At 40.6% G+C, this 26,289-nt stretch overlaps 3 protein-coding genes across 3 annotated transcripts; 2 read left to right on the forward strand and 1 right to left on the reverse strand.

The window, feature by feature from the left end:
- Nucleotides 1–252: 252 nt before the first annotated feature.
- Nucleotides 253–3,924, reverse strand: sf3a2 (splicing factor 3a, subunit 2). Its single transcript, XM_033650987.2, has 8 exons — nt 3,780–3,924; nt 2,736–3,027; nt 2,583–2,629; nt 2,249–2,358; nt 2,077–2,126; nt 1,263–1,403; nt 853–921; nt 253–744 (listed from the first exon to the last, which is right to left on the reverse strand). Exons 2-8 carry the CDS (start codon nt 2,931–2,933, stop codon nt 478–480), a joined length of 882 nt encoding a protein of 293 aa, XP_033506878.1. The 5' UTR covers nt 2,934–3,027; nt 3,780–3,924; the 3' UTR covers nt 253–477.
- Nucleotides 3,925–5,544: 1,620 nt separating this feature from the next.
- plekhj1 (pleckstrin homology domain containing, family J member 1) lies at nt 5,545–13,607 on the forward strand. Its single transcript, XM_033650994.2, has 6 exons — nt 5,545–5,921; nt 6,089–6,156; nt 6,295–6,361; nt 6,586–6,676; nt 11,195–11,258; nt 12,437–13,607. The coding sequence occupies exons 1-6, from the start codon at nt 5,828–5,830 to the stop codon at nt 12,527–12,529; spliced, it is 477 nt and encodes a 158-aa protein (XP_033506885.1). The 5' UTR covers nt 5,545–5,827; the 3' UTR covers nt 12,530–13,607.
- A 1,809-nt stretch (nt 13,608–15,416) lies between these two features.
- On the forward strand, nt 15,417–25,107 carry LOC117272538 (fizzy-related protein homolog). Its single transcript, XM_033651514.2, has 14 exons — nt 15,417–15,593; nt 16,882–16,955; nt 17,429–17,557; nt 17,725–17,788; nt 19,051–19,181; nt 19,278–19,363; nt 19,455–19,638; nt 19,879–19,944; nt 20,815–20,917; nt 21,068–21,252; nt 21,352–21,585; nt 21,981–22,085; nt 23,408–23,500; nt 23,629–25,107. Exons 2-14 carry the CDS (start codon nt 16,887–16,889, stop codon nt 23,668–23,670), a joined length of 1,491 nt encoding a protein of 496 aa, XP_033507405.1. The 5' UTR covers nt 15,417–15,593; nt 16,882–16,886; the 3' UTR covers nt 23,671–25,107.
- Nucleotides 25,108–26,289: the final 1,182 nt, after the last annotated feature.

Genomic DNA, 26,289 nt, shown 5'->3' on the forward strand with positions numbered 1-26,289 from the left:
CCCATTCACATGGTCACAGGATACATGACAAGTTCAGTGTATGTGGGATTTAGAGGGATGTATTGGCAGAAATGAAATATAGAAAATACATTTTCTTTGGAGTTTAATAACCTGAAACTAAGAATCATCATGTTTTTGTATACTTAGAATGAGCTGTTTATATCTATATGGCGCTAAATCCTACACGCTGCTCCTTTCATTGTTCCTTCTGTGTGTGATGCTTCTGTAAAAACACAGACTTTGTGAGGCAGATGTTTTTCTCCAAAGAATTTAATTACAAAAACAGAATCTTAAAATATGAGCTATTCTCAGTCATAGCTCCATATCCATAAGCATTTATACAAAACAGTGTGGTCACATGGGCTGCCCTACACATTTACATAAACCAAACAAGTGTATAAAAATCTACCAGATGTAGACTTTAAACATCAATGAAAACACCATGAAAGAAAGCAATCATGACACGTTGATGGGGGATCAATTATTGGTTATAAGGCTCTCAGGAGGAGGCGGCCTCATTGGCATGGGGGGCAGGGGCATCTGCGGGGGCATATGGGGGGTACCTGGAGCACCTGGTGGGAGAGGGGGCATCCCTCCTGGAGGGGGAGGGGGCATGGAATCATTTGGTGGGCGAGGTCCAACTCCACTCATGAGAGGAGGAGGGCGCTTCACGCCTGCAGCAGGCGGGGGTCCGCTGGACTGGGGGACAGCTTTCTCCATTTTGAAGTGGAACTGTAGGAAGAACTGGGAGGAAAAAAACACAAGTGACAGGTTGAAACATATTTCAACACTTCTCAAATACAATAAGAAGGTCAGCTTTGTGGTGACAAATGTTAATCAGTTCAGCTGTACCTGTTTAGTTTCTCTGTTCCAGTGGGTCCAGAAGCGGTTTTCTGCTTTGTCAATTTCTCTACTGGGGACCTAAAAGAGCAAAGACACTGATGTCATGCCACAGCAAGAAGAACAAAACTAAAAGAGCTCACATTATCTCTTCATCTGACTATTATTTTCTTCATGAATCGTTTTTGTCTAAAACATATCAAATAATTGTTACAAAAGCCTGTAATAATTTCCCACAGCCCTTATTCAACCAACAGTCCAAAACCAAAAGATGTTGCATTGGAATACATGGCAAAGAAAAGCTTGAGATGTCTGACAAGCTGAAATCAGCAAATGTTGCTGCTTAAATTTCCCTTGACTGACTAATTGACTTATCACTGCAGCTTTTATAAGTGCACAACACAGGTGCAGCTCCCACTCACCTTAAAGGCAATAGTCTCGTATGGTTCAGCAGCCAAAAGCAGGTACTGCCAGCGACGATCGGGGGGCTCGATGCGCTGTTCGTAAGCAGACATGAAACGATGCCTGGGTCCAATTCCTTCAGCGATCTCTGGGTAGTCAATCTGATGAACAGAGAAAAAGTAACAAGTAGCTTAGGGATTTGTCTTTGACAGTCGGACCATAGCGTCTAAAAACAATAATATTCAGTCATTACTGCAGTAGGCAATTTGAGGTCGAAACACAGAGTGGTGCTTGTATCCGAGGCAATTTCTGTGTACAGCTGCTTACTTCATTTGGCCAGCAGGACACATATGTCACATCAACGTGAGGAAAATGACAGGTATATGACCAAAAATAAGTTTGGCATTTAGCCTTGGCTGTAGGTTCAGCACAAACTGTGAAGAAACAACATCTGCAACATCAGCTTGCAAGCTTGATCAGAAGAGATGCCAAAAAGCAAACACTGAGTACTGACTCTGGCACTGAGCACCGCATTCAACAGCTGTTTCAGCCAAAAGGTTAATTTCTTAAGAGTACGCAGCCAGCCTTGAGTGAGCTGAGATTGTGAAACTGAAGAATATCTGTTTACAGTTGTTTCAGCTCTCAGTGGTGAATCAAGACTGCACTCAGAAACCAAACAAAAGCAATCAACTGAGCAAACTGGATAACTTTATGGCATCTCTATAAAGTGGAGCTTTAACGTTTATTTCCTTTTTTGGGAAATCTTCTCCAAACAACAAGAAACCCTTTCAAATCATCAGAGTTTACACTGACATTCTCTCCATACACACTAACCTGGAAAAGTAAAGACTGCTGACCGGTCTCTGGGTCCCTCTGTTTGGTTACTATCAGGGAGAGAAAGACATTAAGACACTAAGATATTGAATGCAAAACATTTGCAATGAAACCACATTCAGCATAAGCTAAATAATGAGTGCAATGATACATAACATTGCAGCCAGCTCACCTTTGTATCCTGGTCGACCAATTTTGACAAACTTCTTGACCTCAACTTTCACTTTTGCTGGTGCTGGCTGAGCAGGAGCTTCTTTTGCCTCTTTGGCTGCTCGCCGCGCTCTGAAACACACAACATACACAGTTTTTTAAACCATTAATCAAAGCACTGGACACAGTGGATTGTAGCCCTGTCAATTCACAGCAAACATGAATCCACCACAAGATGAAGATTTGCAAGGTGGACCTGTGGTTTGATAAGTTTATCAGTTGTGGGAAGGTGAGGTAAAATGAATCAGTCACAGAAAACACAAGACAAACAAATAAAAACTAAACACTGCACTTACAAGTTGGTCTGATGTTTCTTTCCTTGTGTGTGAGCCAAGTAGCTGCCCTGTAATGCAGAGGAGAGCAGTGTCAAACAAGATACTCTGATAACAAAAAATAACACCAAGTTTATGTAACATAATCTAGTAAAGTGTCATCATGTGCCCCCTCACCTCATTGTTATGAAGCGTCAAGCAAAGTTTGCACTCATATGATCCTAAATGATTCTTCATAAAGTAGGGGTCTTTGTTGATATCAATGGTCTCCAGGGCCAACTGACGTAACCGCTCTCGCCTATCACGGTTACTCTCAGAGGCTGAAGCCACCCCACCGCTCCCCGTCTTCCCTCCAGCTCTATGTTGGAAATCCATCTTTGCAAAGTGATGGGCTTAATCACTCAGAAACCCACACGGGTTTGCCCAGTCAACACTGGACAGGTACTCAAAGTAGATCCTTTGTGATTATCTGAGGGAGAAGAAAACACACACTCTTACCAAGGATGTAGGTAACCAAATACTAGTTAATGTTATTACAGTACTAGGTATTACTAGATTTGGTGCAACAAACTACCATGTGTGCAGTTACACAAGCACATAGTAAACATGACAAGACTGCTGTCTCGACTCTGTATTTACTTTCACATGAGCATGTACATCGTTTAGGGGACAGATTAAGTAAAGTTAATGAACGTTAAAAAATTAAATATCCGAAATAAGGCTGATACATTTCTATAACTAGTCTGCGTTGCATTTCATACGAATTAGCAACAATACAATGACTTCTCAAACCTCTTGTAACTGAGGTACTTTATGCTAACTCCCCTTAACACGGATCTGTTTAACTACAGGAAAGTACATTTTGAAACATTACAGCGCCGTTTTTAGCAAAATATTTCTTAATTACCTGAGATGATAACGTTACCACTGTTAAGAGGAAGTCATTGAGTAATTTCTATAAACTCCAGTTAGCATAGTAGCATAGTTAGTATGTTAGCATAACGTAAAGCTAACGTTAATGAATGCACTGTGGCAATGCTAATGCTAGGCTAACGGTGTTACCGGCTTGTAATAAATGGATTTAACAAATACGAATGCTCAAACTACACGTAAAGCGCAGCTAATTCTGTATATGTGATAATACCGTGGTTGTGTACCTGAAGAAACGATAATTATACAGGACAAGATAATATAAACAGTTTCTTGGCCCAAAACACTCACCGACTCCACGACGTTAGGATCATGCCAATGTACTTTTTACTGCGCATGCCCAGGGTGCTTCTTCTTCGGCTTTTGGCGGTTTGCAAACAGTTTACGGCGCATTACCGCTACCTACTGGTCTGGAGCAAGGGCCGGACTGGCTTTCTTCACAAAATAAATAACTAATAATTATGTACCATATTTTTCGCAAGCAAAGTAAAAAAAAATGAATAAAAAAAACTCTAATCAAGAATGACTGAATAAAGCCACACAAGGGCTTACAGAGTAATTTTATTTGTACACAGATATCTGTTGCTGCATCTGTGGTTGACTTTTTTGATCCATCGACAGCATTTTTTATCATAAATTTATCTCTCAAACAAACTATTTAAGCTGAACCACAAAGAATAACTGATTACAGTCTTCTTTAAATACATATTTGCTCTTTCCTCTTTGACATCCTTTCTATCACCACTTTCTTGCATTTCCCACTAGTTCCTAAACAGGGTTATGCACAGATCGCCTGAACCTTTAATTAAACCACATACCTGACTATTTTTCATAAGCAAAGCAACACAATTCATTCGTTTCCACAAAATTCAAATAAATAAAGTTTAAAGTATTCATCTGACACTGTTGTTTATATTCACAGTTGGCAACCACCCATTTAACTGCTCAAACACCCATCCTGTCATTCTTTAGTCTTTTCCACATTTGCAAATAGTGAAACCCTTGCAGATCTATTTATCCGTGTTGTTTATTAAACTATGTTTATCATAATTCATAAGGATTGTCATTATTATTGTTGTTGAGTGATTGATTTTGATTATTTTACAAACAGTGTGAGCACAGATCAGAATCACAGACATACAAATGAAGCACTGAGAAAACAAAACTAAAAGCATTAACAAAGAGAAAAGGGCAATAAACTGTAAAACAAATCTAAAATAAAATATAAATAAAAACGCAGCGGCTTGTGACAAAAGGTTCATGTAAAGATTTTGAAGGTATACATAAATGGTTTTGATAGCTTTTTGCTTTATGAGGAAGAGAAATCATCGACCAGTGGGCCTACTGTTCCATTTCCTTTATAAATACAAATAATCTAGTTTTTGGAGGGTCTTTTTTGTTTGTTTGTTTCTTTGTTTTTGTAAGTTTGCATTTGTAAATGTGAAATTTGTCGAGAAGTAAAATTAGATTTAAAATACATCTTAACCTCCTGGGACTCTTTGTCCTCATATGCGGATATCACATTTTGGGTTTACTTGACCTTATACTTAATTCTACTTAAGTTAGGCCTCTTGTCCTCAGTCATGGACACTTTTTTGGCCATCTACTGGAATTAAGAGCACACTTATCCATATAAAAACAAGATGGCCAAATTAGTCTGCAGCCAATCCCGGCACAAAAGTAGACAAGGTCCAAAACCTGATCACATTTTATAGTTGAAACTTGTTTATTTGTATCAATAATGTTTGTTGTTTTGTATAGCAACAGTAACAAGCTAAGACACTGTTAATTAGTAAGTACTTGTTTGACATTGAGACTATATCTTCGTCTAATTTGAGGACATTGGGACTTAATTGTCATTGGCAATGTTTAGTTTTTTATACTTATCGAGTCCAACTGATCCCACATAGCGAGGAGAAACTAAAAATGCCTACCAGAGTAAAGTTCTTGTCTCAGGAGGCTATATATTACCTCGTCACTACATCAGGCTACATAGTGAAAGTATCACAGTTTGAGAACGCACTGTTCGCCTGTTTTGACCCTCGCCGAGCACCGTACTACCACCAGTGAGGAGTGTCTGCCAGTGTGTGTCCGTTGTGTACCATGAAGGAGAGGAGTGACTCCGCTGTGTTTGCCTGACCGCAGAAATGACCAAACACACTCCGCCACATCTCGGGAACACCAGATAACGACACAGGACGACGGTTAACCGACAGTTTCGACGTCACCGTCTCTATACACTATAGTTATCTGACTCCATTATTATGTTGTCGGTGGGAAAGGCTCGGTCGTAGCCTCACTGTCCCTCCAACCTGTGTTTTACTGCGTCAGTGACCGTGATGCGTTTCAACGAGAAGGAGCTGGTGTCTCTGAGCCGCCAGCCGTCAGAGATGGCAGCCGAGCTGGGGATGCGAGGACCCAAGAAAGGAGACGGTAACACGGTTTATCTCACACCGAGCTCTTATCACACCTACTTCCGTTTCGTGTAACATGGGCAGCAGCTAATGCTACAACAGCAGCCATCACACACTTAATGTCACCCACCATCTGTCTGCTGTCTGTGTAAAATCTGATCTCAGTTCCCTTTTGTTGTGACACAGTTGTAAAGAAGAGGCTGGTGAAACTCATCGTCAACTTCCTCTTTTATTTCCGGACTGATGAGGACGAGGTGAGTTGAATCAATATTTGAACACCTGCCTGTACTGTTACAGCATCTATTCCTCATGTGTTCACTGTCTGGCCTCATGAGAAAGTGAAACCATTGCTTGTAAAGGGCAACATCATTAAGTCATTATTTATTTGGCAGCCAATTGGAGCTCTGCTGTTGGAGCAGTGTCGGGTGGAGAGGGAGGACAGCCAGACCTTCTCTATTGGTGAGTACATTAACATGACTCACCTACACTTCCTCACAAGCTGACTGACACTGACTGAAGTCAGTGGAAATGAGTGGTCACTCAAGTTTGTGCTGATGGTATTCAAACTGTATTGTTTATATGTCACTGATCAGCACAAAAGAAATTTAATTACTTATGACTTTATATTACAGTTAGCGTTAGTGTGTTTGTGTGATGAATTTCTGATGTGTTTCTCTTTGTAGCGTTTCTGGATGAAGCAGAGAGGAAGTATCTGTTTGAGTGTGACTCAGAGGAGCAGTGTGGGGAGTGGGTAGACTCCATCATCAAGGCCAGGTAGGACCCTGTCTTTTTGACCGTATTACAACACAATGTGATACATATGTTTTGTGACCTGGCAGTAACTAACAGAACAATAACTGGTTGCAATTTTGGTAATCAGTCATTTCAGTCAATTATCAAGTCAAATGCTTCTATTACAAGCTGCATTCTTTGAGTTCTATGGCTGACGGTAGTGCAGTTTAAAGGAATACTTCACCACCCCAAATGATCATTTGTAAATCAATTTCTAACCCCATGTTGAGTTACATTCATAAAGAATCCAAAAAAAATGGAGGAAATTCTTCATGTATAACGGCCATGTATAACAACAGCAAAACTATTTTCAGAACATCCAATTACAAACTCTAACACAACTCACACTATATCGTCATGTTTACTGGAAGTGCGGGAGTGCTTAGGGCTCCAAATCCACAATTCACCCAGTCCACAAGGGGTCTCGAGGACTTCCTGCAAACCTCCAGATAATCTGCTTGGGGTGCAGACTGATTTAATAACCCATAATTCATTGCAATACGGATGTGAAGTTGTGGGTTTTTCAATCGCCGAAAAAGAAACTTATGAATGTGTAAAATAGTTATTGATGGATGGCCTGTTAAAATGTTACTTGAATTGTGTAGGCCAGAGATAATATTTAACCACATCGTGATACAGAGATAAGTATAAGTCTAGGATGAAGACTGAAAATGCATTTTATTATTGCAGCTTATCAGACTGCGCAGTGGAATAGGCAAAAAAAGGGTCTGAAAAACAACAAAGGAAGGTTAATAATGTCAGTAATGCACAAGTTATTAAGTTATAGTCCTGTCCTTATTTACAAACATTTCTGTTTTTGTACATGTGTAGCCTGTATGTTATATAGAGGTGTATTAATGCATTTTTGTTTGGTCACAGAAAAGGCTATACATGGGATTTATACTGTATCTTGTTATCTGTATGAACAGATGAGTTTAGCACTATTCATCAACTTATATGACATATATATGAATACGGTAGCAGCGATAATTAAACATTTCCACGGCAACAAGTAAAACAGTCTCGAGGGCTGCCCATCAGCCTCGCAGACTTTACATGATGACGGTAAATACATAACACATTGTACAACTGAAGTCTGCGAGGGCTCAGTCTACAAGTCCAGAGGATAGACATGTAGATTGATTCAGCCCAAGACTCATTTATCCAGTCATTAGCTAGGTACTTCCCAAACAGACAGACCTTTCTCCTGCTGCCTCCATCAGTAAGTTTGTGTCAGTTTGTGTCAGTCGTTTACATGGACAGTTTAATTCCACTTTCATTCGGAATGAAAGGCCATTCCGATTAAAAGTGGTCATGTAGGGGCGTCAGTAGCGTAGTGGCTAGTGCTGGCGCCTCATGTACAGAGGCGATGCCTCGACGCAGTGGTCACAGGTTCGAGTCCGGCTTGCAACCATTTACTGCATGTCACCCCCCGCTCTTTCTCTCACCCCATTTCACTCTGTCCTATACATTAAATGCAAAAAAGCCCGAAAAAATAATCTTAAAAAAATTCCAATTGAAAAAGACTCTTCTCCTCAACAGACGAAGCCTTAGCAGAACAAGGTTGTTGTCGTACTGCTGCTTCAAGAATATAAGCAAAACAAGCCCGAAAAAGGCACTAAGAACGGCGGCGTCAAGCATCTTGTTATCCAGAGCGAGGACTACAACAGTGTTTTCTTCTGCTAAATGTAAACACGTAACATCCGCCTCCAATCAGAAACCTTCCCTGCTCCAAACCTTGCGCAGACCCGAATAAAGGCGATTAAACTGATCTGAATATTTCTCATGTAAACTACCTGGAAAAACTTTAATTGATTGATTAATTGATTTCATTCAGATTTATTTCATTCTGAATGAGAAGCCATCATGTAACTGTAAGCCACTGTTTGACTTTGGTGTTTTTAAGAGGTAGTTTGAATTCATTAAAGACTAACTGATCAAGATAGTGGTCAACCAACAACTCTACTGTTCAGGGAGTTAAAATTACTGTTTTTGTCAATGGAGTGTAGTGTGGCCTTTTTTTAGAAGGCATAGCTAAGTGTCACTTTCAGTTCAGTTCCCCGTTGGAAAGGACTGTGTGTAGGAAGTACTGAACATACGACTGAGATTAATGAAAATTGGATTATACCAATCAATCAATCAATTTTATTTATAAAGCCCAATATCACAAATCACAATTTGCCTCACAGGGCTTTACAGCATACGACATCCCTCTGTCCTTATGACCCTCGCAGCGGATAAGGAAAAACTCCCCAAAAAAACCCCTTTAACGGGGAAAAAAACCGGTAGAAACCTCAGGAAGAGCAACTGAGGAGGGATCCCTCTTCCAGGACGGACAGACGTGCAATAGATGTCGTACAGAACAGATCAGCATAATAAATTAACAGTAATCCGCATGACACAATGAGACAGAGAGAGAGAGAGAGAGAGAGAGAGACAGAGAGAGAGATGCAGGTAATAACAGTAGCTTACAACAACATTATTGAAAGTAATAATATTATAGTTATAGTTCTGGCTACTGTGGTACAATATGTTGAAAGTATGTATTAATATCTGGCAGTATACATGTGTGACAATAGTCATATGTGTATAATAACAGTAGAAGTATGACTAATGACTAATGATGGCAGCAGCAGCAGGAGGCATCTGGCAGGACCACGGCAGCAGCACAACCACACAGGTACAGGGCAAGCCTGAGCCAGCCCTAACTATAAGCTTTATCAAAGAGGAAAGTCTTAAGTCTAGTCTTAAATGTGGAGATGGTGTCTGCCTCCCGGACCGTAACAGGAAGATGATTCCACAGGAGAGGAGCCTGATAGCTGAAGGCTCTAGCTCCTGATCTACTTTTGGAGACTTTAGGGACCACGAGTAACCCTGCGTTCTCAGAGCGCAGTGTTCTGGTGGGATAATATGGCACTATGAGCTCTCTAAGATATGACGGAGCTTGACCATTTAGAGCTTTATAAGTTAACAGTAGGATTTTAAATTCAATTCTGGATTTTACAGGGAGCCAGTGCAGAGAAGCTAAAACAGGAGAAATATGATCACGTTTCTTAGTTCCTGTTAGTACACGTGCTGCTGCATTCTGAATTAGCTGAAGAGTTTTTAAGGACTTACTAGAGCTACCTGATAATAGAGAGTTACAGTAATCCAGCCTAGAGGTAACAAAAGCGTGGACCAATTTTTCTGCATCTTTTCGGGTCAGGATAGGCCTAATTATACTGCTCAAGTTGTGTTAGAGTTTGTAAACAGATGTTTTCATCTAGTTTTGCTGTTGTTAAATATGGTCGCGTATGACTTCAGTTCATCAAGAATTTCCTCTTTTTTGGATTCTTCCTTCACTGTGGAGATGTGTGAAAAAAACATTTTCCTCAAGAATTCAAAGTAACACCGTGTGAGCAATTTAGAGACAAATGGTCATTTGAGGGGTGAAATATTCCTTTAAAACATCACTTCAGGCTCTGATAAGTTGTAATTTTGTCATCATTTTTGACATTTTAAAGAAAAGAAGAAGATTATATTAAAATGATGATGAAAATAGTCACTAGCTGCACCTTGGGGTGTTACGGTACATAAAATGTAAAACAATTTTGAGATCACACTTTTGGTTTAGTTAGTCAGATAAAAACAAAAGAATACGTTTCTGTCCATATGTTTTTAAAAATATTAACACTTAACAATACAGGATTATTTTTGCTCTATGTATTTTTTTCCCATATGGTTAATAAGTAATATAAAATACAAAAAGGCAGTATGTCTGTATTTTTCCAACCTAACTACAAAACTATGATCATGTGAATGCACATTATAGACACTGTGTTCCCTACAGCTGAATGTGTCTCAGTGTGCAGTGAGATGTTATTTGAGTGACTGCGCAGAACAACTTGGACGTCATTGTGTCTTAGCCTCCAGTCACACACTCACATGGTGAAACCGTCCCAAATGAATGATGTTGCTGTTTCCAGTGTCAACAATGTGACTTGTGTTGAACAGATTTCAACTCAATCATCACTGCTTGACCTTGTGTTTATGTCCACTGACAAAACCATACTGCTCCTATTGTGACTTCCAGTAAGTCCAAAACAGCCACCCACAGATGGCATAATGGGAGATATGGTCAACTCACTGTCTTTTGTTTGTTTGTACTCACTGTTTGATGATCCAGGGTGCTTCAGGTGGTTAAAGAGTTGATTGAGTTGCAGGATGAAGCTATAAACTGATTGTGTAGACTGTCGCATCAAAACAAAATCAAAATCAGGATTAACCAAACACTCGTTGGTTGAAGACTGTAACTGTGGCATCTTCTACCTCCACATTCACTTCAGCACACCTGCCTTTAATTAAAGGTTCCTGAGATGCCAGGTCAGGTGATGCATTCAAGTGACTCAAAAAAAAAAGGAAACTAGAAGTGCTTGCTAGAAACGTCTCTAACAGTTCACAAACAGGATGATCTCCTCCTTCGAATGTCAAATTAACGTGTGATGTCGTTATCTTTTGCAGTTACGAGTTCATGAGGAAGAACCTGATATTCTATCGAACTGAGATCCACAGGCTTACTGGCAAGGTGAGACCAGTCACAGCAGCACCTTAGTGCACTGAATGCCACACAGATGGTCCTTCTGCCCAACAGTGTCATAGGATTTAAGTGTGAATTGTATTTGTGCCATGCTTGACTCACTGACATGCTCAGTATCATCACTATCAACACGGGATAGATGGGTAGATCAGTGCAGGAACATGAAGATTCAGTAGTTTAGTTTTTTGATTTATGCAACAATCCCAAAAACAATTGTATTTGTTGAAGGTTGTTTTTTTTTTTTATCACAGACTTTAGACTTGTTCGCACAAATAATACTGAGACAAATCTAGATCATATATGAGCACAGTGCAACATGGCACCAATGAGCTAGGCAGCGGGATACACACATGGATGTGTAAAGAAACTGGGGTCCCGTTCATTCCAAGGAAAGCTGCTCAGTAGCGCATGAAGCCAAACATCTTTGGTATGAATTCCCCGGATCGTCCACATCATTGGGTCCATAGAGCAGGCGCACCAGGGACTTCCCGACCAAGCCGTCTACTTCTAGTTTAGCGCTCCACTAACTTGAATGGAGATAAAATGATTTAATCATGTGGCTCTTCTAGACTTTCAAAATGTTTGCGGACCGAATATATTCTGATCGAGTCATTTCCCAGGGGTTGTGATGCTCAAAAACTGTATATACTGATTTACAGACAGATAGTCCATTTGTGTCCAATGGCATCATGTAATGGACCTCAAATTGGCTTTAAAGTCTGGCACACCTCCTGGGGGCCTGAATTACACACGCAGGAATTCACAAGCATGAACTTGCACCCACTGCCTGACCGTCCTTCACAACATCGGACAAAGAAGCTTGGATTACAACACACTGACACCCCTTTCCACCAACATGAAACTGGTTTCGTTCTGATTCCTGCACCTAATTTTGAACCGTTCAGAGCATTTCATTCTCTGCTCAGGATGCCATTACTCCACTACATCTTTCCATAGCAAACAGTGGTCTGCTCTGAATGTCATATAGAGCTCCTTTAAGTTCCACACACCTTCACTGTATTTTGTTGGAGGCTGAACTCTCAAAGGTCTCACAACCCGAGGTAACCATTTAATATAAACTTTGATTCTGCTTCAATAACAGGGCTCTGTGCAGTCTGAGCATTTGTTGTCTCACAGTCTTTACTCATCTTGTCCTTCCTCCACAGGACCCCTTGGAGCAGTACGGTATATCAGATGAAACTCGCTTCCAGGTCAACAATGGTCTGCAACTTAAGCCTAGAGATACCTCCTCCCTGTAGACCGGCGCCCTGTGTCCACATGTACTTTATTTTTCATTTTAGTTCACCCTGCCATTCCATCACTCACTCCTCACTGGTTTAAAAGCCGTGGCATTATCATAAGCACACATGCTCTGAGTATCTGAGGCCGTGCAGAGTAACTGATCATGCTGATTATTTCTTTTACGTCGATCATTACAGGTTACACGAGGCTGTGGAAAAAGTCGACACTGTCTTATTTTTGGTTTATGGGATTTTACAAGCCATTTTCTGTATCATGTATCATTTTCAGATTTGCCTTGGTTAATTGGTTGTCTGTATAAAACATGTTTTATACTTTGTTTTCTACTGGACATACTGTACTTTTAGACAATGTGATTTTGAGGGAGCCTAATTGTATTCGTGCTGTAGAGCTGCGGCTGTGACTTTCTTTCAGGACTATTCATAATACGAGCACAACTGGGCTTAACAAGAATAAAATACATATTCATAATGTTAATCAAATAAATATATGCTGTGTAAAGAAGCTTTTATGATTATTAGATACAGTGCCCAGTTTAGAATATTTTTGGCAGTATTTACTGTCCAGATTTGAACTGCATGGGCGCTTTGATCTGCTGAGTTGAGCCACCCATTGAGAAAGACTTTTTATTTAGCTTCCCTATATGTATTTATCATATAGTGCATTTAGACTCTTTAGTTTTAAAAACTATACTTTTGCACATATTACTTTACTGGGTGTTGAGGGCTTTTTAAAATTAGAATTTCAATAACTTACTTGAACCTACTGTACCTTTTCTGTGGCACTTTGAATCAGATTCCTTTAGATAAGCTGTGGGACAAGACTCCTGACAGGATTTTTGAATACAACTTGTTTTGTCAGTGTAACTGAAATTTCAGTCTCTTGTGAAATTGTCAGAATGTTGATTTCAGCAGTCAGGAGTCTGTACCACAACCATGTTATGTCATTGAATGTGTCTTTATTTCAAACCTTTTGCACATGAAATGTGTTTAGTCTGTTTTTACTTCATGTCAGATTATATTTGTTTCACTTGCATCTCTTTTTTTACTAATAAAGCCATTTGAAAGATACTGTAAATCGATGCAGTGTGTCATCTGTTTGCTAGAAATGATTTGTCAACACCTAAAATCTTCATTTGTAATTTGTGTATCTAAAGGGAAACATTTGTGTGTTTCAACCTGGATTGTATTTCCATGTTTTGTGTCTCAGTGACTAAATCCAGACAACAAGTTTTGAAATCCGTCTAGTATTGAGTGAGAGTGCTGTAGCTGAAAACAGCCTGCAATGTAACCACTCAGGGCATCTGTGCACCATCAATATACATCCTAAAAGAAATAGTCCTTTATGTTAAGGAGAAAATTTGTTCTTTTTAACTAGAAACAGCCCTGAAATCTCTAACAGCAAATGCACCAGACTCCATTTAAAGACACAGTAATTTAAGCGTGTATAGAGCCAGCATATTTTTACATCTAACTGGGTGAATAACAATTTATTTCCACCAAACAAGAGTCGGTGACTGTTGGAACAGTGGAAAAACAAACCAAGAAGTTTTTTCTGAGCTTTGTTTTGTTTCTGTCGACTAATAATCTAGCGTGTTTTATAATGTTAAAATAATTGTATTGAGAGTTTGGCAATAGTGACTCTGGTGCTGTTTCTAGGCACATAAAGGATCTTACTCTTTGACTTACTCTGTGACTTTAAAGCCCAGTTCAGACCAAAGATTCGCAACGGGACAAGTTGAAACAGGCAGCAACTTGCAATGCACTGTTCTGCAACGTTCTAAAAACCTACTGGTTCACACCAATGCAACTAGATGAGATGGTGTATCATCTCTATGCAACAACTCTCTGTGCTTCCGTTCTGATTTCCAGATTTTCAGGCTTATGTTGTGGCTGAATTAATATTATTTATAGCTTCTTAAAATACAGACAGAGCACGTGCCACAGCAAGCCAACAACCGGTCTGCGGCCATTTTGACTTGACCAGCAGACTTCACTACAAGCAGACTGGCTGTCGAAACAGACGACGTGCCTCACGTTCGAAAGCCAGCCACCGGTGATATGACCAGAGTTGCAGGTGACACCATCAGCCAGCTTGATTCAAACGCAGACGGCCAGATCACACTGCTGCAAATTTTCTCTGCAAGGTTCTAAAACGGTTTTGTCTCGTCACGAGTCTTTGGTCTGAACTGGACTTTACAAAAGGTCTGTCTCTGTAGGGTCCTTTCCATACTGGTGTCAGACACTAAATAACAATCTGAACCTGTCAGAGATCCCCCCAATGTATATTATAATTACTGCCTAACGATGTACAATTTACCATTAGCATTACATTACAGCCTATTTTGCCGCTGTCAGCTGAGCGCTCTCACTCAATACTGGACCAGTTTCAAAAATGGTTGTTCCTATTTTTCATTCTGACACAAAAACATGGGAAAATAGAGTCCAGGTTGAAAAATACTGATGTTACCCTTTAATCATGGTTGGTTCAATATTGTTTGACAGCAGGCAGTGACGGTGCAATGTGTGTCCACTGCATAGATACCTTCAACAATTGCTGTCCACTGTATAGTTATTCATGAAAAGCACAGGCTTTATCACCCATTTGTGCTGGTTCAGTTGATCATTTGGTTTAAACAATGACTAGTCTACATTTATCACCATTTACATTAAAAAAATAACACAAGAAAAAGAAAAGTGACATTTGAACATGTTCATACTGTCATAACGAAGTGACTGATGAAAGCTACATGTTTAATTCGTCAAATGTTTCTTGTTTCCCGTGATTTCTCTTCAGTCTGCTGAAGATGTGGGAGGCAGTCTTCTGTGACTGTGACACGTTTCCTTAGCAACGCAGAATGTGTGATTCAAAAAACAGCGACGTCACATCCTTCCCGTGGTGCTTTGCGAGCCCAAATTGAACGTTCGGCAAAAGAAAACAATTGTATCTTACATGCTCTGTTTTAAAGAGTAAAACGCAGAAAATAAGACGTTTCAACTGGAATTGACACCACTGGGAATAGCAAGTCAACGACACGCAACGGGAGTAGTTTATCCGGGCCCGGTAGGTGTTAAAATAACAGTAGATTGTGAACAAACAATGTTGCTAATGCATTAGCCGGATAGCTAGCATAGCTTACGTTCGGTCAGCCAGCTGAGCTAGCATTAGCATATAGCTCTGTATGCTGGATGATTGCATTATTGGGTTTTTAAATCGTTTCAGCGTCACGATTACACCCTAGCAATAACCACCACAACTGTGTTTTTGTTTCATGGAGCCAGCAAGCAAATACCAGCAGTTAGGCTGGTTTTACATAGGATAAGCTGCTAACGTTAGTGGTTATAAAGATAATGTATGTGTTGTAAGCTCTCTCGTAGATGATCACATGCACTAAAACTAATGTCACTGTCATTTATTAACAGATTTGCCCACAGTTAGTTCGTTTAACTGCGGTTTGAATCAAGGCACTGGCGTTAGAGTACAACAGCTGTTTGGTTTGTCTATGTCATCTTATCGAGGGATCTGTTCATGCCATGCCATACTATTATTTACAGGAGTATTACCTGAGGGTGACTGTAACGTTTGTCTTCTGATAAGTGTGGTACTCTTTTGTCCTGTGATGAATTTACACAGCTTATCAGTTAGCCGTCATTATTAACTTTGCAAATGTGGATCACTCAGTATTCAGTATTCAGTATTTCTGAAACAATTAGTCAAATAATCAATTAGTTCATCGACAGAAAACTCATAATAAAATGGTGATGATCCGTTCAAGGTTTGTCAGAATAGAATAGAAAGAACTTTATTCATCCACGAAGGGAAATTCAGATGTCCAGCAGCTCATAAAAGACAAAAAACATCACCCACACTTTCCCCCATTGACAACAACACAGTGATATTAAAATAGACGTAAAATAAAATAAGCGCATAAGTAGAAATTAAATTAACTGCAATGTTTGTTTACAAGTTATTAATTGAATTTAAATGCCAAACATTTGCAGGTTCCACCTTTTTAAATATGAACAGTTGCTTCTTTTCTCTGTTTTACATAGTGAATAATGGTATATGTATAGTTTTGGATGTCCTCACCATGGGTAATAGATTCACTGATTGATTGACCCATTGCAAATAGTCATTCATTTAAAAATCCCACACGATGATGTTGTATTTGAGTTTGCTTAACAGTTATTTATGAGCTAAATACGCTCAGCTGTCAGAGATGGTCAAAGAGACTGACCAGAAGTCAGCAAGTCATAACGATCAGAGCATCAGTGTCTGTTTACTTTGACGTGTACATTGAGGAAACTGTTGCATGATTTTATAGTTGTGTTGATCAATCTCCTGTTTTCAGGCATCATGGATCAGGACTATGAGTGCAGGCTGCTCAGGCAGATCAACATTCAAAATGAGAACGCAAGCCCCATAGTAAGTATACACTTCTACATTCAGGAGCTTCATGTTCAGCTCTTGAACAAATAGTTCCTAAAAATGAACAGAACCTGCGTCACATAGCCAAGACTTACATTTTAAACTAGCATCACTAATGTGATTAGGTCTTTATCTTTACTAAAGCACGATGATAGCCCCTCGCAAAGAGGATTGTTCACCAGCAGAGGACTTAAGATGCACAATGATGGTGTTACTGTCCATGTGTTGGAGGAAAGTACGCTTTAACAGGCCAGTCTCTTCCTTTTGACAATGTCACGAGTGTTGAGTGAAAACAAGACCTCACCGGCCAAATGACTGGGTTTTGTGAATGATGCCTCCTGTTGTTAACACCTCAGACAAATGCACCATCTGCCACTTAAATGATCTTCATTACCACGTTTTCACTTTTCACTGTCCAAGGCCTGTGGCCTGCAGCCAGTAAACGCTCTCTCCTCTCTCCACTTGTGTAGAAAGCGGTAGGAGCGGTGCGAGCTCTGACACCCACCAGCTCCCCCCTGTCCTCCCCGAGCAAGCATGGCGATCGCTTTATTCCCTCCCGGGCTGGAGCCAACTGGAGTGTCAACTTCCACCGCATCAATGTGAGTTTGCTGTATTACACCCAGGACTTCACTGTCTTCCCTACCAAATGAACAGTGTTCTCAAGATCACAGTGTTGAAGAAAAAAAACCTCACCCCTCACCATTCTTCTTTTGCTCGTCTGTAACTGCTTTCAGTGATTGTTTATTCATTCGATTTTCTGATGCAGGAAATTGAAAAGTCGCACAATCAAAACAGAAAAACCAAAGATGGCACAACAGACAGCAACAAAGGTAATTAATCCAACTTTGTATCCAGAGACTAGACATGGAACAAGTTAACAGAACATGATAAAGTGTCTTACAATGCTGCAGATATTTGAACTGTTCTTCTATCTGCTTGTTTGGCAGATGTGTTACCAAGACTCTGACATAAAGTGCTTCATTATGCAGTTATTACATACACTATGTGGTTGATTTCTGAAAGAAAACATGCTTCATCGTTTTCAGGATGTGTTTTTCTCATCAGATCAGAGCTACTGTGATGTATTGAAGATGGCTAGGGCTGAAACTAACATTCATTTTCATAATCGTATAACCTACTGATTGTCCATTGCTTGTTTGGTTTATAAAATGCCCGCAAATTGCAAAAAAAAAAAATATTATCAAATGTCTTAAATGTATTGTTTCGTGCTACTACCAGTCTAAAACCCCAATATATTAAATTTGCTACTGTAGAAAGGTATAAGGATAAGGAATCTAGAAAATATTCTAATTTGAGAGGCTGCAACCAACCTCAAAACTTTCATTTCTAAATGCAGAAACGCCCTCTGTAAATCTTGACTGGAAAAGAGGCAGAAATGAGGCACAGAGAAAACAGAAAACCTAAATATGACACCTTGTCATCAAGATTCCTATTTGCTCCGGTCTAATATTATCACACAACCTCTGTGTTTGGCAAAATATGGTAGTTAATTTGCCGTGGAATTTTTATTAGAAAAATTACGGGCATAGTGGATTTGCACGGGATTAAGATCACAGATGACCTCAGCAGTCATTACAGATGATCAGAGGTCTCCAGGTTATTCTAGTCCCATGTGAATAGGGCTTAAAATGACCAGGTGATTATCAAAATTGTTGCAGATGATGGTTGCAGCTCTAGAGATGGCCGCCTTTCTTGTGTATTACAGAATTACCTTTTACTAGGCATCTTAGTTATTATAGAACAACTATCATGATGGTAATGTAACCCTGAGTTATCCTACTGTGATGTGTATCTGTGTCTGGTGTGAGTATTACGCCTTTCCCAGCTCATTTCTACAGGTATCTCTGTCTGCTCCAGTCAAAGTTGATAATTTGACCTTCTGTTGTTTACTAAGCCTCGGCAGGCCCGTGGAAACTGGAGATAAGGACTAAACAAAGCTTTGTGAAAAATTCTCCCTGATCTTTAGAGATGTGAGAGAGAGCTATAAAATTGCAGAGGGAGTGCAGTGTTTGAACTTAATCATTCCGACAGCCCGGTTTGATTTCCCCTCTGTCTCCTCCTCTGCCTTCAGCGGACGGTCTGGCTTACTCGGCCCTGCTGAAGAACGAGCTGCTAGGAGCGGGCATCGAGAAAGTCCAGGACCCCCAGTCAGAGGACCGCCGTCTGCAGCCATCTACTCCTGCCAAGAGAAGCCTTTTTAGCGTAAAACAGTTAACATTTCTTTCAAAATATTTTTTAATTTATTACTTTCATGGGGAGTTTGTGCTGCATCAGTAATCTTCTGTTCGTGTTTTGTAGTATTCTGTTAGTACTAAGAGGGCTCTGCCAGAAGAGGATGGAAACACAGTCTCTCCATATTCTCTATCACCTGTCAGTAGTAACAGGTAATATGTTTTCCATGTCATCTGCCATCCATCTCCTCCATTTTGGAGAAGAAGCATCATAGTCCTTACTAAACTGTGTTGTGCATTGCAGCCAGAAACTGCTGCGGTCGCCAAGGAAACCTACACGCAAAATATCCAAAATTCCTTTCAAAGTCCTGGATGCTCCAGAGCTTCAGGACGACTTCTACCTCAACCTAGTGGACTGGTCCTCTCTGAATGTGCTCAGTGTTGGACTGGGTACCTGCGTCTACCTGTGGAGCGCCTGCACCAGCCAGGTGTGTGTGTGTGTGTGTGATCTGTTAACACAAAACAGTGCATCGAGCAAAGCAGTGAGACAGAGAGGCATCCAGCAGATGTCTTCACTGTGGTTGAAAAAGATCAGAGAGTATATATTTCTCTCTCAAATACTGTTTCTTATCACATTGGATCTCTCGTTAAAGGTTTCACTGGTTGTGTATCAAACGTTTAATAAAAGAGTCTTAAGGTGTAATTGAACTTCCTCCTTATCTTTTCAGGTGACACGTTTATGTGACCTTTCTGTAGAAGGAGATTCTGTAACATCAGTGGGCTGGTCAGAAAGGGTGAGTCTCTGTTATCTTTATAAATTGTTGTTAAGTTACATTTAAAGGTACACTAAGCAGGATTGTCGGCTACTGCTCACCAGCGAAACTGAAAGTAAGAGCCATCCCCAGGTTCACTCTCGTTTGACGTATCCCCTCGCTATATTTGCATTTTTTTTCCTTTCACACATGTAGCACACAACAGGTCAGAAGCGTCCTCACCTACTGGAAATACTCTGTACTGTTTGGTTTTGGTGAGGGGTGGCACTTAGGTAGAGCGTGCAGGAGGCAGGAAATGATGCAGATTACACTGTGGTCATGTGAACAAGAGTCTCTTACCAGTCCTTGAATCTGTCTGGCAATTTCAGCCTCAGCCTTTGCCAACAGAAGTTCTTGAATCTGGCTGTCTCTCCAGTTAGACGTTGTTGCCATCTTCATGATAATGACCCTCTTCTTCACCCTCGGATGTTTGTTTTCTTCTGGTTTTGCACGAGCCACATGATAGAAATGTCATCAACACGCCCACTCACTCACTCACTCGCTCACTGTAAATCCTCCACACGATTACCTGCACTATTCACACATGGGCTCAGAGGGACAACACACGGACTTTGTACTCATGGGCTGGCAGGGTGACGTCTGTTTAATGTCAGATCCGTCTAATGGCTGAAGTTACACAGATGGACCTGACAAAGATCCATCATGAAAAATGGTTGTTATTTGACATTTAGTGAAGATGCAAATTGAGCTTTGGTGTGCAGATGCTATTTAAAACTCCTGTCCTTGTTTTGGTTCTTTTTTTTTTTTTTTTTTTTGTGGATGCTTTTTTGAAGTCATTACAGACTCTACGTACGTCAATGTGATACTCAAAGTGTACTGTCTTATGTTTAGGGTAACCTGGTGGCGGTGGGGACTCATAAAGGCTATGTGCAGATCTGGGATGCAGCAGCAGGGAAAAAGCTCTCCGTACTAGAAGGACACACGGCCAGAGTGGGTGAGTTGGGTCGCTGGAGAGATGAAGGCGGAGACTGTCGCAGGAGTTAAATATCACAACCTTCATTAATTTTCACACAGTTGTTCAGCAGCATCTCTCATTCATGGCCGATGAATCACCATCCCTTTGATTTCTTTCTTTTGCTGCCAGGTGCGTTGGCATGGAATGCGGACCAGCTGTCGTCTGGGAGCCGCGATCGGGTGATCCTGCAGCGTGACATCAGAGCCCCACCTCTCCAGTCGGAGCGCCGTCTCCAAGGGCACAGACAGGAAGTTTGTGGGCTCAAGTGGAGCACAGACCACCAGCTGCTAGCCTCAGGTGGAAATGACAACAAGGTATGTAGATGGAGAATCTCACCTGTGTGAGCTACACGTCACTATCACGACCACTTTTTAAACATTTTCCCCCTCCTCGTTTCAACCTGCCGCCTGCAGTTACTTGTATGGAACCACTCGAGCGTCCTCCCGGTGCAGCAGTACACAGAGCACCTGGCTGCAGTGAAGGCCATCGCCTGGTCTCCCCACCAGCACGGCCTGCTGGCTTCCGGAGGCGGCACCGCAGACCGCTGCATCCGCTTCTGGAACACTCTGACCGGCCAGCCTCTACAGTGCACAGACACCGGCTCTCAGGTCTGCAACCTGGCCTGGTCCAAGCACACCAATGAACTGGTGAGTCACGTGAAGGTTTTCATTTGGACAATGCTGTTGAAAAGTTGACTGAAGAAAACTGTTCACCATTGCTCCCAGTCTCTGTACTATAAGCATTGTGATTGAATTGTGTTTGACAGTATACATGAACATTTATCAAACTAACAATGCTTTCTTAACATACGGAGTAAATATGTAAAAACACTTTAAAAAAATATAAAAAAATAGTAAATCCGCGTTTCGCTTGTTGCGTCATCAGATTTGAGCGAATCTGATGACGCAACAAGCGAAACGCGTTGTTCGCTCCTTTTGTTGTTAAACATTTTTGAATAAACTTTGTGTCAATCCTGATATTCTAGTGTGCGCTGGAAGTTTTTGAACTCTTGAATGTAAAAACACTTGTTTGTTTTCTGCAGGTCAGCACACACGGTTATTCTCAGAACCAGATCCTGGTGTGGAAGTATCCCTCTCTGACTCAAGTGGCCAAACTTACTGGACATTCCTACAGAGTACTCTACCTGGTCAGTATACGCTTTGTGTATTTATACGTGTCAGTCGGCAGATATTGTCCCAAGTTAATCTAGTTTAAGGGGAAAAATGTGCTTAATAAAACAATTAAAAGAAAGAAATGGTACTGAAAAAGAATTTAAACTCTCCCTTTTCTGTGCAAATCAAGGGAAGAGAATTAAATATGACCATAAAATGTCTGAATAAAGCATCCTGCACAAGAAGGGATCTAAAATGAAACAATGAGACAATGGGCCAGATCTATTCATTTCAAACGACACTTTGTTAAGTCCCGTCCCTAAACGGAGACTGGCCAATCATAACCTAGCATTGGGCCTGCTCAGACACAGCTGTGCTCCATTGACTCTAATGCAGTCGTTTCAGATTTCCTTCATTTTCAGGCTGGTTTTGTGGATTTGGAGCTAAATGTTGTGCCTGGGGCACGTTGTGTATTAATGATACTCGTTACCTGGAGAGGTTGGAAAAGGATATATGTTTCTTCCCTGTTCCAAAACCAAAATCAGACCCTGAAAAGTGTAGGGTTAGCTAGCTAGCTACTGAAGATATAGCCTACTGAATGTATACACATGCTGCTTTTGCTTTTTAATGATTATAACAGTGAAACAAAGACCGATCCTGCTGTACAGGAACGAGTGAAGGGAAGCAGGGAAACTTTACTGATATTCAACCAGCTGTGTGTCATAGCATTGTGTGCAGATGAACGTTGTTTGACGTCCCCTGGAGATCCCTGCCCGTCCGGCGGCGGAGGCCCAGGTGCTGGCAGCGAAGCCAAACACCGTTCATCTGCACACACTGCGATGCCACACAGCTGGCTCAATATCAGCAAAGTTTCCCTTTATATTCATTGTCTTCTGTGGCGATCAGCAGTGATGTGGTGGTTCACTTTTACACTGTGATCTGTAGCCTATAGTTCAGCTTTAGCTTCTAACTGTCTTTGTCTTTTTAACCTGTTGTTGCTGCTGAGTCAGACTGTAGACCCCTCTGTCTGCTTCTCTCTGAATCACTGTTTCATTTTTCCAAAAACATGATCATATTTCTTCAGGGAGTGCAGTTAGTTACAGTGTGGACTCCATGCTTACTCCGACAGCTTGACTGACCATCACAAAGGGGCGGGGCTTAGTGAAAGGTCAATTCTATATTTACATCTCATTACACGTAGCATACTACGTCATGCGTCAGCACAGCATTGGTAGACTGCATCACTGAGGGAGCTAACAACTGATAGTCAAAGCCCAGGTATCAGTACCAAGTCTGAACAGTGCAGCCTTTGTAATAATACCGTAAATACAGTGTTTAACAATGAGTTAAATTTCAGGCCATGTCCCCTGACGGAGAAGCCATTGTGACAGGAGCTGGAGATGAAACACTTCGGTTCTGGAACGTCTTTAGCAAGATGAGATCCACTAAGGTATTTATTAACTTCATTTCTCACTTTACGTCTAAGATTTCTTCTTCTGTTCCTCATCTGTCTGTTACTTTTTACTCCCAGTAGTCTTTTTTTCTTACCTCTTTGCTCTGCCTCCCTCCGTCTTTTAGGAATCTGTGTCGGTGCTGAACCTCTTCACCAGAATCCGGTAGTAAGCACGCCTCTGTACCACGAGGGAATTGAGCCGAGAAGGGAATTTATCTTTGCATGTATCGAGCTGTAAATGGGCCCCTTCTTTGAGTATTCACCTCAGTCGTCTACAGAGGCCCCCCTCGATTGCCCTTTGTTATTTAGCCAAGTTGTAGCTGGAGGTGTGAGGGAGGTGGAGAGACACACAGCCTGCTTGTGGAGGGCGGAGGAGACGTGTATGTACAGTATTCCACTTGGCCCTGACTGATGGAGCCACTGCCTCCTCCAACAGACCAGTGATCTCTGACGACAAGGAGAGTTTGGGGGGCGTTTGTCTCCCCGTGTGATTATGTTTTTGTTTACAGACTGACGTTGTGCTTACTTGCCAAATATTGAGTTTGTCCCTTTGATTGTCTTATTTATTTTGTTTTTTTAAAACATTTTTAACACATATTGTTTGTTTTGAAGGCTGTTAGATTTCCTTTTCTTTGTGTACCTGCAGTTTTTGGTCTGATCTGTGGAGTATGGTTGGCTTTGTTCAGGTTCGCTTGTCTTTTGTATTTTACCGAGGGACGATAATGTTTGATGTACACTGATAACCGATTACATAACCCTGTGCCAGAGCTGTTAATGTTTAACAAGAGTCAGAGGAATGGGCCTGATCTCCTTTTTTAAATCTTACATTAAGTTAATTTTTAGTCTAACGATAATAAGCAGTATTGGCTCATGGTTTCATAATGTCCAGAAACATCTTAGAAGGAACTAATTAATAATTTGGTAACGTTGTACATAAGAACAGTTGCTTATGACAGTAATTCATGTGAAAATTCGATTTTAAAGTGACTTGTGTGGAAAGCTTTTCACTGATCTTGTTTCCCCTCTTTCTTAAATGGAAAATGTGGAGAGGAAAGTTCAAATGAAAACACTTTGGCTTATCAGTGTAGTTTGTAACAGCAACTAAAAGCACACAGAAAAAAACATCTGGGATTAAATCAGAGTGAAATGCAGAGTTTCTGCTCTCCGCTGCGTCTGCTAAGATATTCAAGCTCCGGGCACTTGTCTTTTGCTACTTCAGACCATTTCTGTGTCGAGCAGTCATGCAAAGCTACTTTGTTTTTTTTTTTTTTTTATCAAGCTCTCATATCATCTGCACCATTTTCTCCCAATTTTGATTATTTCCCTGTTTGAATGTTCGAGTCTGCTAGCGTGTCACATTTAAACGAATGCTATTTATTTGTGTTGTGAAGAAAGGTTCTTGTACAGAAATGGCATGTTTGTGTACTAATGTTACCTGAGGGAAGATGATGGGCAGTTTCACTGCTAGGCTTTATGGAAATTTCTTTTAATGCCACTTCAAAATCAAGACAATGCTGCCAACTTGAATTACAGAAAGAATGTTAAAAAGAAAAATATTTCTGTACTGAGAGATAATCAACAATTAAATGATCATATCTTGTACCTTAGGTCGTCGGTTTTATTGTTCAATAACTGGAGAGTCTGTAAAATCAGTGTGTATCACTGCTGTGAAAGAAGAGGGGCGATATTGTTGTATTTTTCGTTCCAGCCCAGGCGAGATTCACAGATCAATGAATTGGTCCTATTTGCTGTGAAGCCAACGCCTTATATAACTTATTCCTCTGAGCTATAGGGCACCAAAATTATTAAAAACACATGAATGAGCCCAGCTGTTCATGATAAGTGTTCATCTTTTATAACATTTAATATGTGACCTGTCTCTAAACATTCACATCATCATCAGGAACCAATGAGTTCAGGGCTAAATGCCACAAACGAGACAGGAAAGTTCAAAAAAGTGCTCAGAAACTACCACGTGTTGGTTTATTGACAATAATAACAGAATATCACCTCATTTTTTTTTCTTGATTCATATTTAGATCCCAAAAGAGGTTCATCTAATTTATGCCGCACTTCTTCCTGTGTTCAGCACGGCCTTGTGATTACTAACAGGTCTAAATGAGCATTTCATCAATATGTTTTTACTCTGCAGTGGGCTATATATGATTTTTGGTGCCTGAACTATCCAGTGTTGGCTGTGAAAGTAAACAAATCTGTCCTGGCACAATTAAATTCTCTGTTTTCCTCAAAGACAATTACTCTTTTTGGTTTGGATAGGCAGCATAGGCAGCCTAGCTGGGAGACGAAGGACTAGTCAACACTATTGAGGGTCAGCAAAATATAGAGGAAAAGGTGCCAGGATGCACATGAATGAAGCACATTTTAGTTGATGAAATGTTAAAAGACTTTCTTCAGGCCAACAACAAAGATAAATGAAAATTAAAATCTTAAAAAAAAAATAATGAAATGACCACTGGGAGCCATTTGAGAGTTGCTAAAGAGCTGCATGTTGCCTACCCCTGATTTAGGGTCACATCAAGTGAAACAGCATGTTTAAAGGGTATTTTTCAGACATTTTTCATCATTTTCAGACCTGGACCCTGTTTTGTCTTTTTGTGTGTGTCTACGTGACTGATGAAGACCGCTTTTAAAAATTGCTCCAGTACTGAGAGACAGCAAAGCGAAACAGGCTGCAATGTAATCTCTGTGGGCAGTTGTGCACCGTCAATTTACATCTCTTTAAAGTGCTCGTTTTTGCCACTGACAGGCTCGCATTATTATTATTA

Source organism: Epinephelus lanceolatus, chromosome 12 (assembly GCF_041903045.1).
Source record: "Epinephelus lanceolatus isolate andai-2023 chromosome 12, ASM4190304v1, whole genome shotgun sequence".
NCBI classification, from domain to species: Eukaryota; Metazoa; Chordata; class Actinopteri; order Perciformes; family Serranidae; genus Epinephelus; species Epinephelus lanceolatus.

Excerpts from the sequence above, each read along its gene's own strand:
- sf3a2 (XM_033650987.2), bottom strand. The coding sequence starts at position 2,933 with ATGGATTTCCAACATAGAGCTGGAGGGAAGACGGGGAGCGGTGGGGTG. Across the intron at positions 2,630-2,735 it reads TGACGCTTCATAACAATGAG|GGCAGCTACTTGGCTCACAC; the intron begins GTGAGGGGGCAC and ends TCTGCATTACAG. Across the intron at positions 2,127-2,248 it reads TGGTCGACCAGGATACAAAG|TAACCAAACAGAGGGACCCA; the intron begins GTGAGCTGGCTG and ends TCTCCCTGATAG.
- LOC117272538 (XM_033651514.2), top strand. The coding sequence starts at position 16,887 with ATGGATCAGGACTATGAGTGCAGGCTGCTCAGGCAGATCAACATTCAA. Across the intron at positions 17,789-19,050 it reads CACAACAGACAGCAACAAAG|CGGACGGTCTGGCTTACTCG; the intron begins GTAATTAATCCA and ends CTCTGCCTTCAG. Across the intron at positions 19,182-19,277 it reads CCAAGAGAAGCCTTTTTAGC|TATTCTGTTAGTACTAAGAG; the intron begins GTAAAACAGTTA and ends CGTGTTTTGTAG.
- plekhj1 (XM_033650994.2), top strand. The coding sequence starts at position 5,828 with ATGCGTTTCAACGAGAAGGAGCTGGTGTCTCTGAGCCGCCAGCCGTCA. Across the intron at positions 6,677-11,194 it reads GACTCCATCATCAAGGCCAG|TTACGAGTTCATGAGGAAGA; the intron begins GTAGGACCCTGT and ends TATCTTTTGCAG. Across the intron at positions 11,259-12,436 it reads TCCACAGGCTTACTGGCAAG|GACCCCTTGGAGCAGTACGG; the intron begins GTGAGACCAGTC and ends CTTCCTCCACAG.